Source organism: Balaenoptera physalus, assembly GCF_965194825.1.
Source record: "Balaenoptera physalus genome assembly, chromosome: 10".
In the NCBI taxonomy this organism is placed as follows: domain Eukaryota; kingdom Metazoa; phylum Chordata; class Mammalia; order Artiodactyla; family Balaenopteridae; genus Balaenoptera; species Balaenoptera physalus.
This window is the reverse complement of record NC_138889.1, coordinates 23,950,748-23,975,885: the sequence shown is the minus strand read 5'-3', so window position 1 is coordinate 23,975,885 and position 25,138 is coordinate 23,950,748. Positions and strand designations below refer to the sequence as shown.

Sequence of the window (25,138 nt, the reverse complement as noted above, 5' to 3'; positions counted from 1 at the left end):
TGGAATATATGGAGTGTCACTTGTGCACCATGAAATAATGAACATTTAGAAATAGATTCAACATTGAAAGACCTAAATTTCAGGGAACAGCTCCACATATTACAATTCCAAATATTTATTAAAACACATCAATTCAATAGAAAGTCTAGAATTGTGATGTTTCTAATTCATTTTTATTATCCTGAATATCACCACCATCCACCCCCCCCAAAGAAAGGCAAATCGTAACAAAATGGGAAAAAAATATTTAGGCTGATAAGGTAGCAAACAACCTAAATAATTTTTTTCTCTCCGATAGGATTTTAGGGCTTTCTTATTTTACACGAGACAACACTGGGGTGGAAAAACACAGAACGCTTTTCTTGTACACATTTAACATTTTTTCACTTTATCCAAGTAGAACTAACCACTTCGTTTTGGTCATCATCTTTTATCACTCCAAACTGTTCACCAGAGTATCTCTCCCCTCTTCTTTTCAGACAGAACCTGGTGATAAATGGACTTTGGCACATATCTCACTAGGAAACATAGTTTACATATGCACACTTAATTCCACAGTTACTTGATATAGTGTTTCAAAGTTATTTAAGTAATAAATCCTGGTAATTAAGTTCATTTGCAAGTAACCACCAGTTAATTTTGGAGGAAAAATTCTACTTTCACAACTTCACTCTGCTAAATTCTATAAGCATATTCTTTTATTTGGAGGTAATTATAGAATTCTGCTCTCAGAATGACACATTTAAATTGTTTAAATAGATACCCACACAAATTCTCACTTATACCAAGTAGCTGGCTCATATTTATATCTTCATCTCAAGAGGGGAAAACAACCATTTCTGAATTCATAGAAAAATAAACAAAGAACAGCTGGTTGAACAGTTCCAAGAAAATGTTGACTTTTAAAATTTCACTTATTTTCCTTGAAGTTCTCTATGCTTCCCATCCATGATAAACTGAGATTACGTAACAGAAAATTTTAAATTAGGTTTATGTTCCAAAATCAAGCTTCAATTCAAACCCTTTCTCCAAGAGAACTAATTTTCCTGACTTCTTCTCTTTTTCTCAAATCTAAACAAAACATTTGAGGTAATTAAATTTCAAAACCTCAAGATCTCATCAAGGTTACTTTTATGTGCCTGTCTCAATAGGGAACCACAATTCTACTTCTACATTTCCCAGTGGAAGTCCTTATCACCAAAGGGCTAAGCCACATGCCCCTTGACTAGGAGTACACAGCTTAAAATTTGGTATTGATTAAATGTGCACAATATCTGGATGTAATTGGCATTTTAAAAAATTCAGTAATGCCCATTACAAATAACTTATCTGGACAGACTCAAAAGTAACTGGTTAACCTTAAAATAAAAAGAGAACCACCGTTTAATAACGTGTTTGTATCTTGGTAAGAATGAACCAGTGTGACCTGGGAAAGTCTAGAAGTTCTTGGGTTAACTATAACAACATGGTGATAGGTTTTTCAAGGTACTTTCTAAACTCAGCAAGCCACTGGGCTCCAACTGCTCCATCCACAACCCGATGATCACAACTGAGTGTAACAGACATCATGCTAGCCACATCAAATCTAGAAAAAGATAAAAACATTATTAGGATTTCTGAAAGCAATCACTAGACTTTAGCTAGTAACCAGCCCAAATGCCAACACCTAACTTATAATCCCAACCAGGTAACATTATTTTCCACCTATTCTTCATGGGCTGTACACCTCTAGCTCAAATTAACAGTTTGAAGAAACAGACCAAACAGCCATCTAGAGGATACAGGTCCGCAAACAACAGCCCTCAGACCAAATCCCACAGGTTTACTGGAATACATTTATATATTGCCTATGCCTGCTTTTACACCACAATGGCAGAGTGTTTGCAATAGCCACCGTATGACCCAGAAAGCATAAAATAATTTACTAACTGGCTCTCTAAGAAAAAAGTATGCTGACCCCTGACCTAGAGTTAACAAGACTTCCCATCTCAAACAGTAAAATAAGAAGAGTTGTTGCCTGAAGCTCCAATATGCCGTGCCAATAATTATAAAAACTGAGACTCAAAAACAGGTATATTGTAATGAAAGTGAGTTTACAACTCCCTCTCCATTTTGGCACTTACCCTTTTTCATTATCTGCTGGAACCAGTCTATCCTCTGAAGCACCAATTGCCAAAATACATGCTTGAGGTGGGTTAATAATAGCAGAAAAGTTCTTAATTCCAAACATTCCTAAATTTGAGATCGTAAAAGTGCCACCCTAAAGAAAAAAAGATTAAAAACAGATCATGGTAACTGCTTGTCAGCATAAATTAGAAAAAAATGACAAATGTTTTGTGAAAAGACCTTAAGATAATATTTTACTTTAAGGACTCTCAGCAACATGGATTGGACCTAGAGATTATCATACCAAGTGAAGTAAGTTAGAGAAAGACAAATACCATATGATATCACTTATATGTGGAATCTAAATTATGACACAAATGAACTTCTATACGAAACATAAACAAGACTCACAGACAGGGAGAACAGACTTGTGGTTGTCAAGCGGGGAGAGAGGGTGGGGGAGGGATGGATTGGGAGTTTGGGATTAGTAGATGCAAACTATTATATATAGAATGGATAAACAACAAGGTCCTACTGTATAGCACAGGGAACTATATTCAATATCCTGTGATAAACCATAATGGAAAAGAATATGAAAAAGAATATATATACATGTATAACTGAATCACTCTGCTGTACAGTAGAAATTAACACAACACTGTAAATCAACTATACTTCAATAAAATGAATTTAGAAAAAGGATTCAACTACCATGAAAAAAAAAGGAAAATGGTAAATATATGAGGAGATGGATATGTTAATTAGCTTGTCATGATCACTTCACAGTGTATACATATATCAAAACATCAAGTTGTACACCTTAAATATTACAATTCCTATTTGCTAATTATACATAAATAAAGCTGAAAGGAAAAAAGGAATGAATGGAATACACTTTACTGAAAACATACAACTATAGCAATATGAACAAAAGTCAGTTGTGTGGCTTTTGCACACTACTTGAAAATGGGTTATTTTCAGCTTTTGATAGGTTACTCAATTCTTCTTTATTTTCAAGACCTTGTGTCAGTGAGAACACAAGGCAGAATCAAAAGGTGGAAGATGCAATAGAAACATAATGCCAAATTTTAAGATAACATAATTCATTAAAATAACATCATAACATTCAGAAGATAAATAATTAATACCTTACCTGGAACTCATGTGGCTGTAGTTTACCCTCTCGTGCTTTGGTTGCTAAAGAAACAACATCATTAGCAATGGTTTCCAGTCCTTTTATGTGTGCATTAAATACAATAGGTGTGATGAGTCCTGCAGGGGTACTGACTGCAACACTGATATCAACAACGTGATTTCTATTTAAAAAGAAAAAGAAAAGTAAACCTCAATAATCATCAACTATGTTTAATTAAGAGTTTGTTTTAGGTTACCCTAGAATAGTGGTATTTACTTCAGTTTGTGCTACTTTTCAGCCAGGGAGAGCTCTTTCCTGGTTTTTAAATTTTGCTGTGGCCTCTCTTAGACCTGCACTTTTAAAAAATGAATGAGAGATGTGTCAGTAGGTTGGTTTCACACGTACTCGCTAACTACCCCTCATCTGCCTTGACTAACACCCTGGGTACAGGTGGGGAAAAAAAGGTTCAGCATCCAGTGAGAATTAAAAAGAACTCCTTAGATTTTGAAACGAAATGGATTGGCTGGAGCTGAGTCTGCAAGCAGAGCTTGAGCAGACGCACGGAAGAGTGAAGGGTAAGGACTGCATGGTGGGAGAAAGAGAAGTACTCATGTGGTAGGGTGGTGGTGTTGTCCCAAAACATAAAAGTAGGATTCCTAATCCTTTCTACGCCATGGGGCGCATTTGCATTTGGGTCCCTTCTCAGAATATATTTTTTAAACACAGAAAACAAAATACTCAAATTACCAGAAAAACTTCCCCCAAAACAAACTATATTGAAATTCAGTTATCAAACTATTCAAAAAACAAAATTGTGATATATGCGCTTCTGTATTAACTCAATAATCTTGCAGCAGGTCTAATTATGGCTATACTTTTGAAGTAGTGATAAGAAAAAAATATATTTTAAGATATCCACAATAACTACAATGTGATATGAAAATAACTTGGTTTTTATTTGGTCATCAGTACAAGTACTATTAATACCTCTTTGATTTGTTCTTTATATTTATAATGGGAGGAAATGCTAAATTTCAGTTAAAGGTTAGTAGAAAAGAATGACTTTCCCCCTCCACAACCAAGTTCCCAAACCCCTGAATTGTATCAGAGTCTCCTTAGGGGTTGTCTGTGTAAGGGCCCCTGCTAAAGTGATCTGCAAGAAAGAAAAAGTTAACAAATGTTGGTGAGGATATGGAGAAAAGGGAACCCTTGTATACTGTTGGTGAGAACGTATCAACAAATTGGTGCAACCACTGTGGAAAAAGAGTATGGAAGTTCCTTAGAAAACTAAAAATAGAACTACTATATGATCCAGCAATTCCAATCCTGGGAATATATCCGGAAAAAATGAACATACTAATTTAAAGACATGGAAGAAGGGACTTCCCTAGGAGTCCAGTGGTTAAGACTCCGAGCTTCCACTGCAGGGGGCTCGGGGTGGATCCCTGGTTGGGGAAGATCCTACATGCGTGGCCAAAAAAAAAAAAAAAAGACATGGAAGCAACCCAAGTGCCCACACACACACATGAATATTACTCAGCCATAAAAAAGAATGAAATTCTGCCATCTGCAGCCATGTGGACAGACCTAGAGAATATTATGCTTAGTGAAATAAATCAAAGAAAGACAAATACTGTGTATCTTATATGCGGAATGTAAAAAATAATACAAATGGATGCACATGCAAAACAGAAACAAACTCACAGATACAGAAAACAAACTAGTGGTTACCAAAGGATAGAGGGAAGGGGGGAGTGACAAATTAGGGGTATGGCATTAACAGATACAAACTACCATGTATAAAATAGATAATCAACAAAGATATATTGTATAGCACAGGGAATTATAGCCATTATCTTATAATAAATTATAATGGAGTATAATCTGCAAAAATACTGAATCACTATGCCATACACCTAAAACTAATATAATATTGTAAATCAACTATAATTCAATTTAAAAAAAAAAGAAAAAGTTAAAACTTCACATGAAGGAAGAACTCCAGCTCTTTGGAGATTATGGGGACCATACCCCGTAGTGTGCCCAAGCTGACCAGAGGCAGCAGGCTTCTGTCACTTGCAAACACAGGGACCTGCTCCAATAATACAGTGTGTGACGCTTACCAACTACCGTAGCTGGGCTCTGGCCAAGGTATCACACAGCAAACACTGCTTTCTTAATTAAATTATCCTGTTATTACAATATTATTTGTTCAATAATCTTCCTCCTAAGAGAGGAGGGATGGTGTTTCCTATCTTGTTCACCACTAAATCCAGCAAACAGTATATGTTCAATAAATATCTGTTGAATAGCTGTATAAACAAATTGAAGGGCATTTGGTAAGGATTAATAAATAATTCACAGAACTTGCCCTGCAATGTCCATCCTTTCATCTAAGTAGTGTTTCCTTCAGATATTCCTAAAAGATTAAACATAAATTTACCCTATGACCCAGCAATTCCACTCCAAGGAGTCTACCCAAGAGAAATGAAAACATATGTCCACACAAAGAATTGTCCTCAAATGTTCATAACCGTGCTCTAAAAGATATGTCTATGTCTTAATCCCAGAATCTATTAATGTGACCTTATTTAGTAAAAAGGTCTTTGCAGATGTAATTAGGCTCTTGAGATGAGATCACCCTAGATTATCTGGGGGGGCCCTAAATCCAATGCCAAGTGTCCTTGTAAGAGACAGAGAGAAGACATGGACACATGAAGGCCATGTGAAGTTGGAGCTGTGCAGCCATAAGCCAAGGTATGCCTGGAGCCTCCAGAACTGGAGAAAGCAAGCAAGAGTCCACCCAAGAGCCTGGGGAGGGAGCACAGTCCTGCCGACACCTTCATTTCACACTTCTGACCTTCAGAACTAGGAAAGAATAAATTTTTGTTAAGCCACAAATTTTGTGGTAATTTGTCATGGCAGCTCTAGAAAGCTAATACAGTCTCTGAAAAATAGTAAGACCCTCAGATGTTCTCTAAGAGTGGGGTGACCAAGGAAAAAATTAGAATCAGTAAACCACTTTTCAGTCTTGTGAAACACGTTTAGAGTTGTCTTGGGGAGTTTCAGAAAGATTTCATGATGAGTAATTTAAAAATTAGCCCATCTTAGGCAATCATTAAAATCAGGTTGGTATTCATGGTATACTATACTTCCTTAGTCATAAACAATTTTTCATAGTCATAAAGATATTAACACTGAATACTGATTTGTCCAAAATTTGTGCTACAATCAATTTGGTAGGATGATGGGTGTGTGTGTGTGTGTGTGTGTGTGTGTGTGTGTGTGTGTGTGTTTGTAGAGAGGGTAGAACAAAGCTAAATCTTAACCTTCTTTAATAGGAAGTCAGTTGATAAAGTAAATGAAATGAAAAATTTATGAAAGGCAACAGAAAAATGTTGTTTAGAAATAGGAAAGTAAATACCAAAAGAAATAACAGTTTAAAGGCTGTGTTTGCCTCTTGGGAGTGGACCTCAGATTAAAGGTTGAGCAGGTCACTGTAAGCCATGAATTAATATTCTAATGTACATACTATTATTGTAAAAAAAAATAAATTAATAATATAAAAGCATCTACATAGTAGAAAAAACCTAGGCTGAGTCAGAATCCTGGTTCCAACCACAGTTCTGCTACTTTACTAACATATTAACCCAGGGAGTAACTCGACTTACTGAGCCTCAGTTCCTTCATCTAGAAAATGTGTGTAAAACCACCTAACTCATAACGTGGTCATGAGGATTAAATAAGACAACATGTGAAAGACACCAAGAGCACCATGCCAGTCACATGCTACCATAATATTAACAAATACTGTTTTTTTGGTTTTGTTTTCAATTTTGCCCCCACTAAAGTTTAGCAGAACTCATTGGTGAACAAAACCATTTCAATCCTGCTTTGTGAGAGTCATTATCAACTTAATTATACATATCTGTACACTTATCTCCCTTTCCTGAACTCATACAAAGAACCTGTAGTCTTTACTAACTAAATTCATGATCTCAGAAATAGCTTTAGGTTGTTTTCAAATTGTCTTGCCTGTGGAAGTCATCTCCCCCTCTATATTCTGCTTCTCCTTACTCCCTATACTCCAAGTTATACATGAGACAGCACACAAAAAACTGCTGATGGAGATTATATATATATATATATATATATATGTATACCTTCCCCAGAAGTGTTATACTTACTGTCTTATAACTGTGTCCAGCCAAGAAGAATTTGCTTCAGGAACTTTTAAACATGACAAAGCTGAAGCTTTTATAATGAAGTCATTGACAGAAATTTTGCTTCTCCCTTCTAACATCTGCAAAGACAAGAAACCATTGTAGTTTCTTAAATTCTCTTCTCAAAGACTGAAACTATATAATCTTGAGAAGGTGGGAGGGGGTGGATATACAGATGTCCTAAAGTGGAAAGGATGAAAAGAAACCAAAAGTTGTTTTTTTTCATCTATTTTAATATAGACCATTACACCTGTACGTTTCCTGCTAAGCACTGCTTCAGCTGCATCCCATAAGTTACTAAGTAACTAAACACTAAGTAGGTGCTTGGTACTTAACTATAAACACGAAGTAAACACACTGTTTCTTATCTACCAGAAGAGACTCCAGTAGTCTCATAGGATCATAGTGACTATGTTAGGCTAAAATGGATCCATGGCAAAGTCGACTTTAATCATAAGCTTTAATCAAGGGTTAGAAAATGAAAATTCTCCAGGATATTCTCTGTAAGTTAAAATTAGGATGACATCCATTTTTCCATTACCAATTGGCATTTGTAACAAAATACAATATATGGGCAAAATGTAAATATTCAGTGAGGGAAAACAAGATTTTTAGAATTTATAAAGGTGGAATTTCCAGACCTTTTACCTTATTAAGTTCCTTCCGTACCAACAAAACTTCTCCCATATTTACATCAACAGAAAGGTAATAATGAGGTATGGTTTGCTTAGATTGCATTAACCGCTGTGCAATAACCTGAAATCAAAGAGATTCAAAAATCAATTATCTTGAGTTGAAATGAGACCTCAGCTCATTCAGGGCTCTGTTTGCCCCTTTACCCTGCTCCCTGGTAATGCTTACCTCAAGCATTATTAGAACTGGAAGATGGAGGACTGCACCACACTTAGCCCCTTCCAACAGTACTTAATCAGAACACAGTGTTTGTGTATCCCAAGAATTCTATTGGCCAAACCAAACACCTATTAAATGAATCACCTAAGGTTCCCAATTTTAAAAAAGTCTCTTCTTAGTGTTTCAAACTATGGATGCAACTGAACAATCAGAGTAAAGATGCCCCCAACAGCTTTGGGGCGAAAAGTTATGGTAATACTCTTACTCGGCGAATGTTGCTGATTGGGATATCTGTGAAGACACCTGTAGGAACCGGCGCCACTCCCGGACTCGGGGGAGACACAGCAGCTACTGGAGTCTAGAAGGAGGTAAAAAAGTTCTTAGTCTTAGCATAAGCAACTGTGAACAACTGTTAGTGACTCTTTTACAGGTGGCAAAGTGAAAATTAAACGGTTTATAGAAAAACAGCTATTTCTACCCCAAGGGAGCAAAAGGGACTCCAATTTGGACTGTGCTTGTTTAAGAGTTTTGTTTCTAATTTTCATACTTAGAATCGGATAATCATGTTTTAAATGTCATTTTTCTATGACTAGTTTATATCAAAATAATTTTGTTTTCACAAAACTTTCTTCAAGAAAAGCAATCAAAGCATTCCTAAATTGAAAAGATTAAGAGATAAATACAAAGAAAGTAATGTATTTTCCTGAATAGTGTTAAGAAAAAACAATGACAGGGGCTTCCCTGGTGGCACAGTGGTTAAGAATCCGCCTGTCAATGCAGGGGACATGGGTTCGAGCCCTGGTCTGGGAAGATCCCACATGCCGTGGAGCAACTAAGCCCGTGCACCACAACTACTGAGCCTGCGCTCTAGAGCCCGTGAGCCACAACTACTGAGCCCACGAGCCACAACTACTGAGCCCGCACGCCCTAGAGCCCATGGTCTGCAACAAGAGAAGCCACAGCAAGAGAAGCTCGTGCACCGCAATGAAGAGTAGCCCCTGCTCACAACAACTAGAGAAAGCCTGAGCGCAGCAACAAAGACCCAACACAACCAAAAATAGATAAATAAATAAATTTATTTTTTAAAAAACAATGACAAATCTTTTATTTTAAAGCAAACATCTAAATAACTAAATCATTTTCCTTACTTATAGTTGATTATTTTAGTGCCTTTACTGATCAAACGGAGTTGGCTATGTGGATTTAATCCCCCTGTGGACTAATTAACCACATAAAACTCAAACGCTAGCCAACCAACTTGCAAGCATCCTTCAAAAAATAGGGCCTGAATAAGATGACAAGTTAGGAAAAATTTAGTATCACTACTCAAAAAAAACCAAAAACAACTTGGAGTGGATTTCAACGTAGTATATCATCTTTGCTTTTGTGTATGAATAACAGCACATTCATATGTACATATTGCTAGCCAGTGAAATTAGACAAAAGAAAACACAGTTCTGATTAAGCTACTTCACTCATAAATAATGTATGCAAGGGTCTAACAGGCTGCACAAAGCACTCTGCAGGGACAAACTGCAACCAAAATTTAAGAAGCGAAATATAACTCACAGGAGCAGCTTTAGTAGGCACAAAGGAGTCGACGTCCTTCTTGATGATTCTGCCGTCTGGTCCCGTCCCTGGAGGAGACACAGAAATACCACACACATGAGCGCATACCGCTAATTCCTCAAGGAGATCAGCACTGTGATCCTGAAGTGCAAGTTCCTAGAGGTTCTCTACCAAAGACCCTCGAAAGGGGCCACTGCCTTAATCATGCCCCTTAAACTTTTCCCTAAAAATACCACCTTTTGTTGCCCTCCTCTCCTTTAGCTCCAAAACACCCTTTCTGAAACCCTGGAATAGATCTCATTTGGGTTCTACATTCATATGCTCATAAAGAATTCCCTTGCTACAGAGTTGACAGATATGATAACAATTATTTTGGACAAATCAGGCAAGTCAATTGTTTTTACCCTGAAATAGCATGAATAACTCTCAAATGCAATGATCTCATCTTTAGAACCATTCATTCTATATGTGGTCTCCATTACTCACAGCTTTCTCACAGTAGCCAAGGCGCTATACTGGCTTGTGTTAGAGATTATGAAGGAAAAAGGTGCCAAGTTACACATGAAGAAAGATCTTCAAAGTTCCCTCAACAGGCTTAATTTTACTTTCATTCAATTTCTTTCCTCCTCCCATGCACAACCTCTTAGGTTTAACATTACACCTAAGTAGATAATCCTGAACCTTAATTCTAAGGAGATTCAGAATTTAGTTATTAAAAATACCTTTTACACTGGCCCACTTCTAGAAAATATTTGGTCAAATTGATTCATCTTCCCCCAAGGCAGACTTTTAAAAGGATTCTCGTTGTGTGCGGTTCGTCCCAACTCCTTTCCTTCATTATGAAAACTGAGTAGGCTAGGATTGTGTTTATCCTCACCAGGAGCTCTAGAACAGAGGCAGCAGTACGCCTATTAGATTCCCTTCCTTATAAAAGACAGAAACCATAACCTCCCCTTACAATCAAGGCTGATCTGGACACTGCAGCCCCTCAAGATGAGGAAACTGCAGTACCACCTGCCTTATACTAAGCTTCATCCACCTATAAGAATTTCCTGACTATTAGGAGTTAGCTGAAATCTTTGAAATTCTTTTGTCTCTCTCCCTAAGAAGGCACAACAGACCATCATAAAGCAATATGGTATAAAGGGAAGAACACTAGACTAGGAGTGAAAAACATAGGGTTGTTGTCAAACATAAACTAGACAGATGACTGTAGTCACTTAATCTCATCTGGTCTTTAGTCTCATCTGTAGGACAGATTATCATACCAGCCCCTACTCATGGGAATGCTGTGAGGATAAAATGGAACAGTGATGAGAAAATGCTCTGCATCAAAGAAATATAAACCATAATATGGGTAGCTCTGAGACAAATCAAACTCTGAACATCAGGGTTTAGGCTTTCAGAACAGTTTCTCCCCAAATGATTACATTTTGGTCAAATTTGGTAAGCAATCTGTTCCTGGGGGAAAGGGGTAGGGGTGGGGACTGGAGATTGAGTTCAATAACCAATGGCCGATGATACAATCAACGATGCCTATAAAAATAATAATTGACCCCTATAAAAATAAAACTCTTGAACAACAAGATTCGGAGAGCTTCCGGGTTGGTGAACACCTTAATGTGCCAAGGGCGGTGGTGCTCCCAGAGAGGCACAGAAGCTCAGCACCAACCCCCACTCCCCATACTTTGTCTTATGCATCTCTTCTATTTGACTGTTCTGAGTTGTATCCTTTATAATAAACAGGCAATAGTAAATAATGTGCTTTCCTGAGTTCTGAGAGTCATTCTAGTGAATTATCAAACCCGAGGAGGGGGTCTTGGGAATTCCTGGTTTACAGCCAGTGCGTCAGAAGTACGGGTGATCCTCAGGACTGGCATCTCAAGTGGGGGCAGACTTGTGGGACTGAGCCTTTAAACCTGTGGCGTCTCGGAACTTCCCTGGCGGCGCAGTGCTTAAGAATCCGCCTGCCAGTGCAGGGGACACGGGTTCAAGCCCTGGTCCGGGAAGATCCCACATGCCGCAGAGCAACTAAGCCCGTGTGCCACAACTACTGAGCCTGCGCTCTAGAGCCCACGAGCCACAACTACTGAGCCCACGTGCCTAGAGCCCGTGCTCCGCAACAAGAGAAGCCACCGCAATGAGAAGCCCGAGCACCGCAACGAAGAGTAACCCCTGCTCGCCACAACTAGAGAAAGCCCACGCACGGCAACGAAGACCCAACGCAGCCAAAAATAAATAATTTTAAAAAAACCAAAAACAAACACCTGTGGAGTCTGATGCTAACTCTGGAAAGTCAGTGTCAGAATAGGATTGAATTGTTGGATACCCATGTGGTGTAGAGAACTGATTGCTGGTGTGGAAAAAAAATTACATTTAGTGTCAGAGATGGTGTCATAAAACACCAACCACTGTTCCTCTCAGCTCACTTATTTCAGACCACTCACTCCCCCTAATGCAAAATTTCTTCCACTCCAGTAATTCCTCTGCTCTCATCATGTTGTCAGCCTCCTGTCTTCACGTCCTCCTTACCCAGCCGACACTCTGTGGATCACTGTTATAATCACTCCCTGGTCAAACTCTAAAACATATGCCTTCTCAGTGCCAGCACTAGAGTAGCTTAATACTGCTGGGGGAAAAAAGTACACACCTAGCTGAATGACTGTACTATAAATTCAGAGGCACAAAACTAAAATAGACACACAAAACCACCCAGAAATTAAATTGTTTCCCTTGAATTCACTTTCCCTGTCTCTGAGAACACTATTTCACAATCTCTCTAACTTCAGACCTCGCCACACTAACTCTCCAGCAGATCCCCTCACCTTACACCTTTTTTTTTCTTGGCCGCATGTGGGATCTCAGTTCCCCAGCCAGGATTGAACCCGGGCCACAGCAGTGAAAGCGCCGAATCCTAACCGCCAGACCACCAGGGAACCACCCCCTCCCTTTATATGTTACTGATCAAATAGCAGCCCAGAGAGGTACTCTCCTCATCTGCTACCACCAAACCTATAAACCTACCCCATATTCTCTTCTCTCCTATAAAAGTAGACAAACTGTCCTAATTCCTACCCCAAACCAATCCCATGCCCTCTTACATTCTCAAAAACTTTGTACCTTGCCAAATTATTCTGCTCTTTCTCCTTTTCTACATCATCAATTTATCCCTTTCTATTAGACCACTGGTTCTCAACCAGGGCAATTTTGCCCCCAAGGGGGCATCTGGCAATGTTTGAAAATATTTTTGGTTGTCCCAAGTGGGGTATGCTACTACCATGTAGCAGGTAAAAGCCAAGGATGTTGCTAAACATGCTACAATGCACAGGACACCAGCTGCCACCCTGCCAACAAAGAATTACCTGGTCAAAAATGTCCACAGTGCCACAGCTGAGAAACTCTACACTAGACCTGTTCTACTATCACTCATTTGCAAAAGCTCTCTCTTGAGCCCATACGCTCCCAAAAGCTACATTTCTATTTCTATGCCTTCCTTCACAGCCAATGTTCTTGAATAAGTTGTCCACAGTGTTATCTCCACTTCTTCATCCACTTTTCATTTTTCAACCTGTCCAGACCAGCGTCCACTGCACATTTCTTCTGAAGTTGCTGTTGTCGAGTCCCCATATCCAATCCTTGACTAAGTTCTGTTGATTCTATGGCAGAAGTGTATGTTGAAGCTGTCCATTTCTGTTCACTTCTACTCTCACCACCCTTGTGTAAGCCCCCATCATCAGCTCCAGCAACAGCATCTTAACAGGTGCCTTGGCTTTCATTTAATTCATTTGCACAGAGCAGCCAAAATCATCTTCTAAAAATATAAATCATTTTATGCCACTTCCTCATTTTAATCTTTCAATGGCTTCCTACTGTACTTTAAATAAAATTCAAATTCTATCATAAGCTGTAAAGTCCTTTATGTTCTCACCCCTGGGTCTCTTTCTGGCCTCATCTCCTACCACTAGACCCTTTGCTCACTATGCTCCATTAACACTGGCCTCCTTTCTGTTCCTCAAACATGCCAAGCTCTTTCCACTTCAAGCTGGTCTTTGCCCAAAATGCTTTTCCTCCAGTTCTTCACATGGCTGGCTCATAGCTGACTCATCTTTCAGGTCAGATCAGATGTCACCTCATCAAAAAGACCTTCTTCAACCACCCTGGAGACTCCAAAAGCAGTCATGACTACACATATATTCACCCTGTTACTCACTAGTATATCACTTGGTTTAGTTCTTTCTTAGCATTCAAATCATCTTATTTAATAAGTTATTATCATCATAGCTAATACCTACATATGCTTTCTATGTCCAGGCACTGCTTATTAACTTATTTAATCCCAACAAGCTATAAGATATTATTTTCATATACAAATGAAGAAACTGAGACACAAAAGGTAACACACCTAGTGTTCGACAGAGCTGGGTTTTAAATCCAAGCATTCCAGCTCCAAAGCCAGTACTCTTAACTACTATGCTATAACTCCCTGCCCATTTAATTCTTTATTGTTGGTAATATGAGCATCTGAAACTGAAATCTTGTCTGTCTTATGAACAAGTGTTGGATACATAGACAATACTCAATGAATATTTGTCTAAATAAATGAATCACTTAACTCTAACTGCAAGATAAGAATATTGAGATTTTTCCACTTAAATCTCTCCTAAGGCAGTCAGTATTGCTAAATAATAAATGGTCCTTGTTTACTTGTCTAAATTCTTCAGATATAATTATTAACCTAGTCCCTCCTCCCCTTAAAATGTATTCCAATTTAAATTGCTGTCCCTGATTCTAATCACATGTACATAAAGAATGGCAATACACTAGTGAAATAATATTAGGGTGAAAAAAGGGTCTTCCAATATTACAAGAATCCTCTGAAGTAAAACAGCGATAACATTCTATTCTTGTGTCTTTGGGGATTGGCTTGCTTTCTAACCATAAAAACAATAGATTGCAGACAGATGATAACCACCGATGAGTGCCCACAGCTGGACAATAAAAAAATGGGAAATGATAATTCTTACTTCAATAAATGTTATGCAAATTAAATCTGGTAATTAAAAGACTAGCACATAGTATTAGCCATCAAACCATGTTCCAGGAATAGTAATTTCCCCCCTTTTCCAAAGTATATTAATTACCTTACATTAAATTTTAGCTTAAAACATGTAAATGCCAGACAATAATAGTAATAATGTGAACAAAACTAATATGTATTGAGTACTTATTACATTCTAGATACTGTTCTAAGCACTTCACTTGTTTTAATGTAAACTATTATCTAGTTTTACAGATGGAAAAACAGATGGATTAAGTAATTCAGCAAAAGACATATTACACAGAAAATGATAAAGCCAGGATTAAACCCTAGATGGTCTGATTCAAGACCCCATGCTCTTATCACTAAGCTACACTGTCTCTATGGGGAGGAAAAGATAGGTAAGACATTTTCCTTTGCCCTCAAGGGGCGTTAGTTCAGTTTTATATGAATTTTATTATTTTAAGTCACTTCAAATCACCCCAACTTCATGTTTTGTTTTGTGTATTGCTACATTCAATCAGCCTAGCACTAATACAGATTTCTTATTATATAATCAAGTACCATAACCCAACTCTGCTGAACAAACACATCATACTTTCACCAACAATTAAGCAGTTCCCGTTAACAGAGAAGGAAAAAAAGCTATCTAAATTATATAGGTAGATCTTAGACAGACTAAACAAAGCACAGTAAATTTTCCTACTCTGTGGTGGCACCAAAGGAGATATTTCCCTCCCTCATCCTTCCCCCGACTATCGCAGATAAGACGACTATATATAGTTGTACTCTCTGGTCCTAAGGAAGAAACTCAACTAAATTTTAGTAAAACCCCACTCCATAGAAACAGAATTACCTTTTACTTGTGTAAGGTCAATCCCTTTCTCTGTTGCCAACTTCTTTGCAAGAGGGCTAACAAACAACCTTCCCTTTGGTCCAGCAGGAGTAGCTGGGCGGGTGGCTGAAGGTGCAGGGGCTACAGGTTGGGGAGTTGGAGGAACAGGGGCTGCCTTTTGAAAAAAGTTACAGATTGTTAATTCACCACTGCAAAGATTGGTCTGAAAGATTTAAGAGTTTATAGTTTATTAAGTCAAACCTATTTTAATTAAATAACTTTCTTTTTTCCAAATATCAAATGCACATTTTTCCTGCTTAACCAACATAATACAGCAATACGAATAGAATAACATAATTTTATGTCAAAGACAGAACAAAGTCAAATTCTCTAACTCCATGATTAACAAAGACAGGCATGGAATTTAATTTTGGGGACCAGTATATAACATCCTTACAGCCTTTCTTCACTTTAATCTCTTGTCCCTTCTTTATTCTCATTCTCTTATATCACCTACATGGCTTTTGTTTTTACTTAACCTAATTCCAAAATAATAAGTTATTCTGGAAGGTTCCATGTTGAAACACATTAAAAAATAAACCACTACAACTACTTGCCAGCTCCCCATAAACGTATGGCAGTCAGAAATCAAGTTTTCTCTGACAGAACTGTGTACCTAGTCTAACCTCACATGATTCTACACCTGCAGAAGCTTCATTATAGTGTTACTGATGCCTGGAATTCATACAAGCTCATGTTATAAGTATATAGTATACAGTGCATAGAGACAGACTAAATTCTATGCAAAATAAGCCGTTTACATGAAGGTTCCAATGTATTACAAATATAAGCTTGACCTACTATATGTTAATACCAAGAGGATTGACAATGACAAAAACTACAAATTCTACAGAAAATGGGTGACAAAGCATTACCTTCCATATATATTTATATATATCTACACCTAAAGCAGAAAAAGAACATGTCACCTCAGCTTTGTTCTCGGCAGGACTCAAGACACCAGGAAAAAAAAAAGCTATACGAATCAAACTATTGACCATTATGTGAATGGTGCAGTGCCACACGCTGTGTAGGTCTCCGCAAATGTTAACTATCTCCCTCCTTATTCATAGACTCTTAGAGCTGGAAGGAACCTAGAATATCATCTACTTTAATCCCTTAATTTAGAGATGAATAAGGTTTAAGTGTTCCCTCAATTCTAGAAGCATACCTACCGGGGATGGGGTAGGTGGTGGTGCTGGTGGTTTTAAATCAGTTACTTCAGTTGGCCAATAGTCAGCAAATGCTGGTATATCTGCCTCTTTTTCTACAATGATACAGAGTGGGGTTCCTAGAGGGACATCTCTTGTACCTTCAGGGATCAGGATTTTTGCTAGGTAACCTTCTTCCTGTGCTTCAAAACCTTAAATAGAAAGAAAAAACCATTATGGAACTTAAAGGACTCCACTATCCTAGCAAACTCAAAGCACAGTTTTAAGTAAAAGGTTCTTCTTCAAAGTAGCTATATAACCTTTTGCAAGCTATTTAACCTCTCTGTGTCTCAGCTTCTTTACCTACACAATGGCGATGACAATAGCACCTACCTCACGGGGATATTACAAAAATTAAGTGAATATTTTCCAAGTACTTAGAAACAGTACCTGGCACAAAGTAAATACTAAATAAATATCTGTTAAATAAAACTACAAGAGATTACACAGTGGTTAGTTCTGCACGTTTTCTTTAAAACATCCCCAGGGGCAGTCCCTTGCAGCCCCACAAGACTCCAAGATGGCATTGGTTGTACTGCTAAAGATCAGAACCACATGGTTAAATTAAAAGAGCTACTATAGTTGATAGTGACATGGGATTACACCCCTAAAAGCATCTTTGGAACTTTTTGAAGAGGTCACACTTGGTATTACATCAACTATTTCATTATGAAGAAATACAGCATAACTACAGATTCTGTGGTGTTGACAACTTTCTTCAGCTACTGCTTTTCTTTTCTTTTTTTGGCCACACGGCTTGCGGGATCTTAGTTCCCCCACTAGGGATTGAACTCAGGCCCTCGGGAGTGAAAGCATGGAGTCCTAACCACTGGACCGCCAGGGAATTCCCAGCTAGTGCTTTTCTTACAAGGAACTCAAATATGAAGAGTTCCAAAAGTAAAACTAAAAGAACCCATTGGAGAGGACAACTTTTGCCTTCCAGATCTTGGCTTTCTGTGGCGTTGTGCCTCTGCCTGACAAACACATCTTTGATGAATCCTTCCATATCCCAGTTGAGAATTAATATCCAATACAAGACATATATAAAAAGAAAAGACATCCAAGGCCACAACAGAGTTTAAAGAGTTTGACCAAGGTAATACTTCTCTAGTGACCAGAGTCTCTAGAATACTAGTCTCTACAGCAACATTGGTATTCAAGTTAAAATGCAAAGCAGATCTATTTTTGCCAGGGTTTTTTTGTTTGTTTCTCTCTTTTTAACAAACAGAATCCTTTCTTCTAATAAAATCTTATGGGAGGAAGCACAATATGCAGAAAGGTAAAAAGGAGTTGTCCTGGTGGAAGTTGGGGAGCGGGCAGGGAACAGTAGCATGCTGCTCCTTAAGTTCTCCTTTGCCCCAACGTGCCATCAAGGAATCACAGGGTTTGAAGAACAAAATCTGAAAACAACCACTGCAGAGGATGCCCAGAATCTCCTACTGCATCTCTGAGAACTGGACAGGAAATACATTTATCTACAAATATCTACACATGGTATGACAAATATGATTATCTATATGGGTTTTGCTCTAAGCATAAAAATAAATCAGAGAGGGAATAAAAGGAAATGTGATATGGTATCTGAACAGGTAATATATACATTCCATCACTCATTCTCAAACTATGAAAACAATCTAAGCCCTGCTTTCAAGTCTTCCCTCAAAGTGATCTGAAATTCTTTGGTATTTTCCTGCCTTTGATGTTATTTTCTCCTGTTTCTTCTTTTTTCCCCCTTGCCCAGTTTAGACAATGATAAGGCTAATAAATAAGCAAACTCTGGCCTAAAAATAATCCCTAAGCTGACATATCCTTGATTCAGTGAGACTACAGTATGGTACTGACAAATCCAACTATGCACACTTTTGTTATGAAATATTCTGTTCCAGGAAATGAATCCCAAGAATTAAAATTTTTCATGTTATCACTCACTCATTATAGGATAGGACGGCAATCCTCTTCCCTCATTGGAAAACTCAGTGCCTCAACCATTAAGAGCTGAAGAAATCTCACCTATAGTGGCCTTGTCAGTCTCTATCTCTGCCAATAAATCTCCTTCACTTAGCTTCTCACCCACTTTTTTTTCCCATCTCTGAACTGTGCCCATGGTCATGGTGGGAGAGAGGGCAGGAAGAACCACCTGTAGAAACAAACACATATTTTATTACTGTGTAATACTAGGAAGCTGTGGACACAGTGGAACTCAGGCCAGCAAACAGTTTTATGGAATGATAGTGACTGTGACCATCCAAATTCCCATGCCCCCACAGCAGCAAAAGCCCACTGCCTCAAGTGTCCCTACACGTGAATCTTTCAAATCTCAAGCTTTTATAGTACCAGCGATACTCTGACCCACCTTCGAAATACTTTTCCACCCTCCAAACGTAAAAACAATGTGCAGATGGGAAAGAGTTCTTTCTAGACAGTTAAAATTAATTCCTCAATAAATATCTAAGCACAGAACAGCTTTTCGTCTTTCTTAACACTTAGATTAAGCTGCAGTTTTTCATTTTCACAGAATGACCTTAGTCCAGACTTTCCACTAAAATTTTACTGTGCGCTGTATTGGCATCTATCTCTTCACTCAGGGGAAACTGAATTTCTCCCAAACTTCCCAGATACTTTTTCAAGATTAAAAAAAAACTCATATTAAGAACTGTTTGGGATTTCCCTGGCGGTCCAGTGGTTAAGATTCTGCACTCCCGATGCAGGGGGCATGGGTTCGATCCCCTGGTCGGGGAACTAAGATCCCACATGCCACATGGTGCGGCAAAAAAATGAATGAATGAATGAATGAACAAATGAACGAACTGCTCTTACAATAGTCACTTCTGCCCCAGTAAAATCTAAACATCAGACTGGCTGATCTAAATTTAAAATTGCTTTCTTATTTATATGGCTTGTATGTCCACTGAATTTGGATGCTTACTCATTATGGGTTTTGTTTGCTATCTTTTAGTTTTTTTTAATCTAATTAACAACAGGATTACGCTGAGAGAAAAATCATTTCAATTGATGATGTCTCAGGAAGGTGAGGGGGGGAGTAAAACAAAACTTAGAACTCTAATTAGAAAATTTTTAAAATGTTTTTCTTGGTCAGAATTATCTATCTTATCTATCTACCTACCTACCTAACTACCTACACCAGGTCTTAGTTGCAGCACTCGGGACCTTCGTAGCCGCGTGCGGGATCTTCATTACGACATGCAGAATCTTTTTAGTTCCCTGACCAGGGATTGAACCCGGGCCCCCTGCATTGGGAGCGTGGAGTCTTAACCACTGGACCACTAGGGAAGTCCCTCATCTTCATCTACTTCTTAAAAATTAGTGGATCCAATAATCTCTATACTGTATCTTAAAGGATAATTAAGACAGAACCCTAAAACTTTCACAAAAAGCCAAAGACATAAATTATAGAGAAATGTACTGTCTTGTGTAGTGAGACAGAATTTGCTGAACAGGATGAGATAAATGCGTGACTGACCACCAGGCAAAACTTTATAATGAGTGAGTGTTAATAAAAGATCATGGAGGACTTCCCTGGTGGCGCAGTGGTTAAGAATCCGCCTGCCAATGCAGGGGACACGGGTTCAAGCCCTGGTCTGGAAAGATCCCACATGCCGCGGAGCAACTAAGCCCGTGCGCCACAACTACTGAATCTGTGCTCTAGACCCCCGCGAGCCACAACTACTGAGTCCATGTGCCACAACTACTGAAGCCCGCGCACTCTAGGGCCCGCAACAAGAGAAGCCACCACAATGAGAAACCTGCACACCGCAACGAAGAGTAGCCCCCCCTTGCTGCAACTAGAGAAAGCCCTTGCACAGCAACAAAGACCCAATGCAGCCAAAAATAAATAAATAAATAAATTTATAATAAAAAAGAGACCATGGAATAGAATATGATGTCCAAAGGAGAAAATTATTCTTATACAAAAATTTCTACAAATAAACTAAGTGAAGGAAAGTTCTAGTCTTAATCCTTTAGAAAAAGTGCAGCTGGCTTTTATCCATTTGCAGTATCTGAAACACAAATATACATGGGATAATCTTAATATCCAATAAACTAATTAGTTTCTTAGAAACTGATTTAGTTAATAGAATCAACAGTGACTATATTTACCACCTTCAGCTTTGTTGCAATGTTATTATATATGCCTATTTGACACTTATTCTTTATTTTAGTTCAGTCTTTTATTAATACTACTGGACTACTTCACTTAACTCTTAGAAAATAGAATACCACATGTCAAGGAAAAACACCAATTGGGAACTTTCATTCAACAGACAGTACCTGGGGCCTACTAAAAACTCTATTTATACAGGGAGTAGTGTAAGTACAAATCATCCTCAAAATCTAACAAAATGCTCTTGAATGAGAAGTACCAAACATTATCCTACCTGCTACACTGAGGCTGTGAAAGGTTAAAAGAACTAGCCAAGTTCACACACCTGGAAATAACCACCAGGAATGAAAGTTGTCAATTTTCATGTTTAAACCTCTATTTACTTTCAAATGACAAAAACTAGCCATATTTAATGCCAGTTCCCAGGATGTGAGAGTCACCTATGAAAAATAATGAATGAATAATAAATCTTCTAGAGCAAACACCCAGAGGCTGAGCCTCACCTGCATGTGAGGAGGATACGAGCTACCGGGAGCCTGAGCGGGAGGTGCAGGTGACGGAGCCGCGGCAGCAGGGGCTGGTGCTGGGGCTGCTTGTGGGGTAGGTGCTGCGGAAGAGTCCAGTGTATAATTTTTAAAGGCCTCAATATCTTCAGGCCTAAGGAAGAGAAAGAATGCATAGGAATAAGGGGGTTATAAAGCGGATTCAGTAGTCTTAGAAGCCTTTAACTAACTTCGCAATTCTGGATTAAAATACTCCACTTGAGCACCTAAGTTCCACAGATTGCCATGGTACTACTCACTTTTCAACTGTGATACAGATGATTGCTCCAATTGGAACATCTCTGGTACCTTCAGCAACAAGTATCTTTGCCATGTAACACTCCTCCAGGCTCTCAAATCCAACAGTCGCTTTATCAGTTTCAACCTTTTAACACAAAAGCAGGAGCTTAGACTTCTGCTGCCAGTATGAAGTTTATTAGCTTGTGTCTAAAATCGTACAAAGTGCAGTAAGTCAGAAAGAAAAAGAAAAATACCACATGATATCACTTATATGTGGCATCTAAAATATGACACAAATGAACTTATCTACAGAACGGAAACGAACTCACAGACATAGAGAACAGACTTGTCGCTGTGGGGCGGGAGGGGAATGGAGTGGGAGTTCGGGCTTAGCAGGTGCAAACTGTTACATAGAATGGATAACAACAAGGTCCAACAAGGGAACTTTATTCAGTATCCCGTGATAAACCATAATGGAAAAGAATATTTTTTTTAAAATGTATATATATGTATAACTGAATCATTTTGCTGTACAGCAGAAATTAACACATTGTAAATCAACTATACTTCAATTTAAAAAAATCATACAGTTCAACAGCCATGTGAAAATAAAGCCTCTATCACAGGTTTGAAAGAATTACTATTAAAAATATCTTAGCTAAAAATCAGTTTGGCTAGCTGCTGCTAACTTAGCTAACCAATCTTCTCTAATATCAAGTTGTAAAAAACATCTAAGTTTCTTAAGCAAAAGGGATAACTACCCACTCAGAAAGTTACTGCTCAGTTTAGCTAAGCCGGTCCCTTCTAACTCATTTCCATATTTTAAAACAACTTACCTCTGCAATTAATTCACCCTCATTGATTTTTTCCCCCTCAGTTTAGCTAAGCCGGTCCCTTCTAATTCATTTCCATATTTTAAAACAACTTACCTCTGCAATTAATTCACCCTCATTGATTTTTTCCCCTTCCTTTTTCTCCCAGCGGGCTATGGTGCCTGCCTGCATTGTGGGGGAAAGAGAGGGCAATGGAACCTGGAGAAGACAAAGGAGAAATACGAAATTTACAAAGAGCTACCTAACTCTCATTCTGGTTTAACGCTTCACTCAATTCACTACAATTTAACGCAGAGAGTTTGAGTCCCAACACACAGTGGGCACTGGGGATATAAAGGGGGTTCCTGCCACCAGAAGCTCTCCACCAGAAGGACAGGCTTCCTGCTCCACAGGCCTGCGTGGGTCTCACAGCATGTACTCAGTAGACGTTCCACATACCGCCCCAGGCTTGGCGCTCTTCCATGGAATAGGTCAGGAGAAGGAAGCTCAAGAGTTACAGCAAAGCTGGGTAATGGAGAAGGGACACTGACACACAGTATACTGGGAGGGGGATGGAGGATCACTGAGGCCTCCGAGAAAGGATCCCATGAAGGACAACGGGGTCCCGCGAAGGACAGGTCTGGGGCTCACCTTCTGATGCGGGGGGAGGCTATACCAGCGGCGCCTAGGAGATCCCCAAAGCTGCAGCAAGACGCGATTCCGCGGTGTGGCCCATGAGCTGGGGCTCCAGCCGCAGACTGCCCGGACCCTGCCATACCCTGTGGTCCTGCTGATGCAACGAGCCGGAGCCGAGCCAGCCTGCGGGGTCACGCACCGAGCTCCCGGCTCCTCCCGCAAGGCCGTCCACCGAGCCCCAAATCCTGCCCTTGGGGCTGCATTCCGGGCCTGTCGCGCACAGACGCGCCACATACTGCCACTGACCCCACACCCCCAAACCAGCGCCTTCTCCGAAGTGACCTCTCCAAGAGCAGCGCGGCGTTGCCGTCAGCCGCACCGCGCGGTCGCAAGTTGTCGTAAAACGGGCTCCAAAGATTCGCCTCACACTTTCCGTGGACCAGAAACGTGTAGAACGTACGGTCTTCCTCCTGGGAGTTGGGATTAAGGGTGGCCCAGGGCGGCTACTGTGGAGCCACGAGTGGCAGGGGCGTTCCAGCGGAGCTTCCGCAGGCCGAGTCTGGGAGAATTAGACGTGGAGAGGAGTGGCAGGTGGTGGGCTCGCAGTGGTGGCCGCATCTCAGGGGAGGACTTCACCTAAGCGCTGTGTAGGGCACGGCCGAAAGGGAGGGGCATAAAAAGGTGGCGAGAGCGGGGCTGATAGAGGCAGAGTGGTCTGAGGTGGGCTGAGGGGCGTGGCCCCGCTTTGAGGAAAGAATGGGAAGGGTCTCGAGGACCAGCCGGGCGCGGAGAGCCTGCGGCCGAGGGGCGGGTCTAGGCGCTCTAGCCTGCGGCCGAGGGGCGGCGGAGAACTGCCAGAGGGGGCATCACTGTGCTCGCCGGATGCGCCCGCAGCCTCAGCGGACCCAACCGCCGCCAGGTTTGGGGCCTCGCTCCGCGCAGGCTGTACTGGGTTACAAAGATTTAATTTCAGGTTTGTAGCCCAACAGGAAACCGTGGTGAACAGGTTTTCCAGCCAAATGATGTGAAGGGCAGCCGAATGGAAGATATATTCCCACATTCTAGAGTACTGTAGCAGGATTAAGCATATTCTCTGTATGAAGCTACAAGTTTACAAAACAGATTTCTGTTTATAATTTGCCATGTAATCCCTTCTACCTACATTTGTTAGGTACCCTTCTGTGTAGGGTTATCCTATAATTAGAAAATGTCTCGGGGCTTCCCTGGTGGCGCAGTGGTTGAGAATCTGCCTGCCAATGCAGGGGACACAGGTTCGAGCCCTGGTCTGGGAAGATCCCACATGCCGCGGAGCAACTAGGCCCGTGAGCCACAATTACTGAGCCTGCGCGTCTGGAGCCTGTGCTCCGCAACAAGAGAGGCCGCGATAGTGAGAGGCCCGCGCACCGTGATGAAGAGTGGCCCCCGCTTGCCACAACTAGAGAAAGCCCTCGCACAGAAACGAAGACCCAACACAGCAATAAATAAATAGATAGATAGATAGATAGATAAATAAATAAATAATCTCATTTCTCAGCTGAGAGCGGCATTAAACTGGAAGGAAGCACGTGCTATATTTATATACCTAAATCCCCAGTGTACATCAAGAACACAAGAAATAAGAAAAACCAACATTTGAAAACATGTTCAACTTTGCTGGTAATTAAACATTTGGAAAAAGAAGGCAGCCAGAAGGCACTATATCATACCTACTTAAACTGGAAACTTTAAAAAGTCTAACATCTCAGTATTAATGAGA

General features: G+C 39.8%; 1 protein-coding gene across 2 annotated transcripts; it reads right to left on the bottom strand.

The window, feature by feature from the left end:
• Positions 1-151: 151 nt before the first annotated feature.
• Positions 152-23,761, bottom strand: DLAT (dihydrolipoamide S-acetyltransferase). Of its 2 annotated transcripts, XM_082476875.1 has the most exons (14): positions 23,398-23,761; positions 22,864-22,965; positions 21,955-22,079; positions 21,656-21,809; positions 19,040-19,166; positions 16,994-17,181; positions 15,780-15,933; positions 9,886-9,953; positions 8,582-8,674; positions 8,113-8,220; positions 7,429-7,544; positions 3,260-3,422; positions 2,124-2,260; positions 152-1,585 (listed from the first exon to the last, which is right to left on the bottom strand). In XM_082476875.1, the coding sequence occupies exons 1-14, from the start codon at positions 23,674-23,676 to the stop codon at positions 1,456-1,458; spliced, it is 1,944 nt and encodes a 647-aa protein (XP_082333001.1). In that variant the 5' UTR covers positions 23,677-23,761; the 3' UTR covers positions 152-1,455. The 2 variants fall into 2 exon arrangements, with proteins under 2 accessions (XP_082333001.1, XP_082333002.1); XM_082476876.1 differs by lacking the exons at positions 22,864-22,965; positions 23,398-23,761 and adding an exon at positions 22,771-22,819.
• Positions 23,762-25,138: the final 1,377 nt, after the last annotated feature.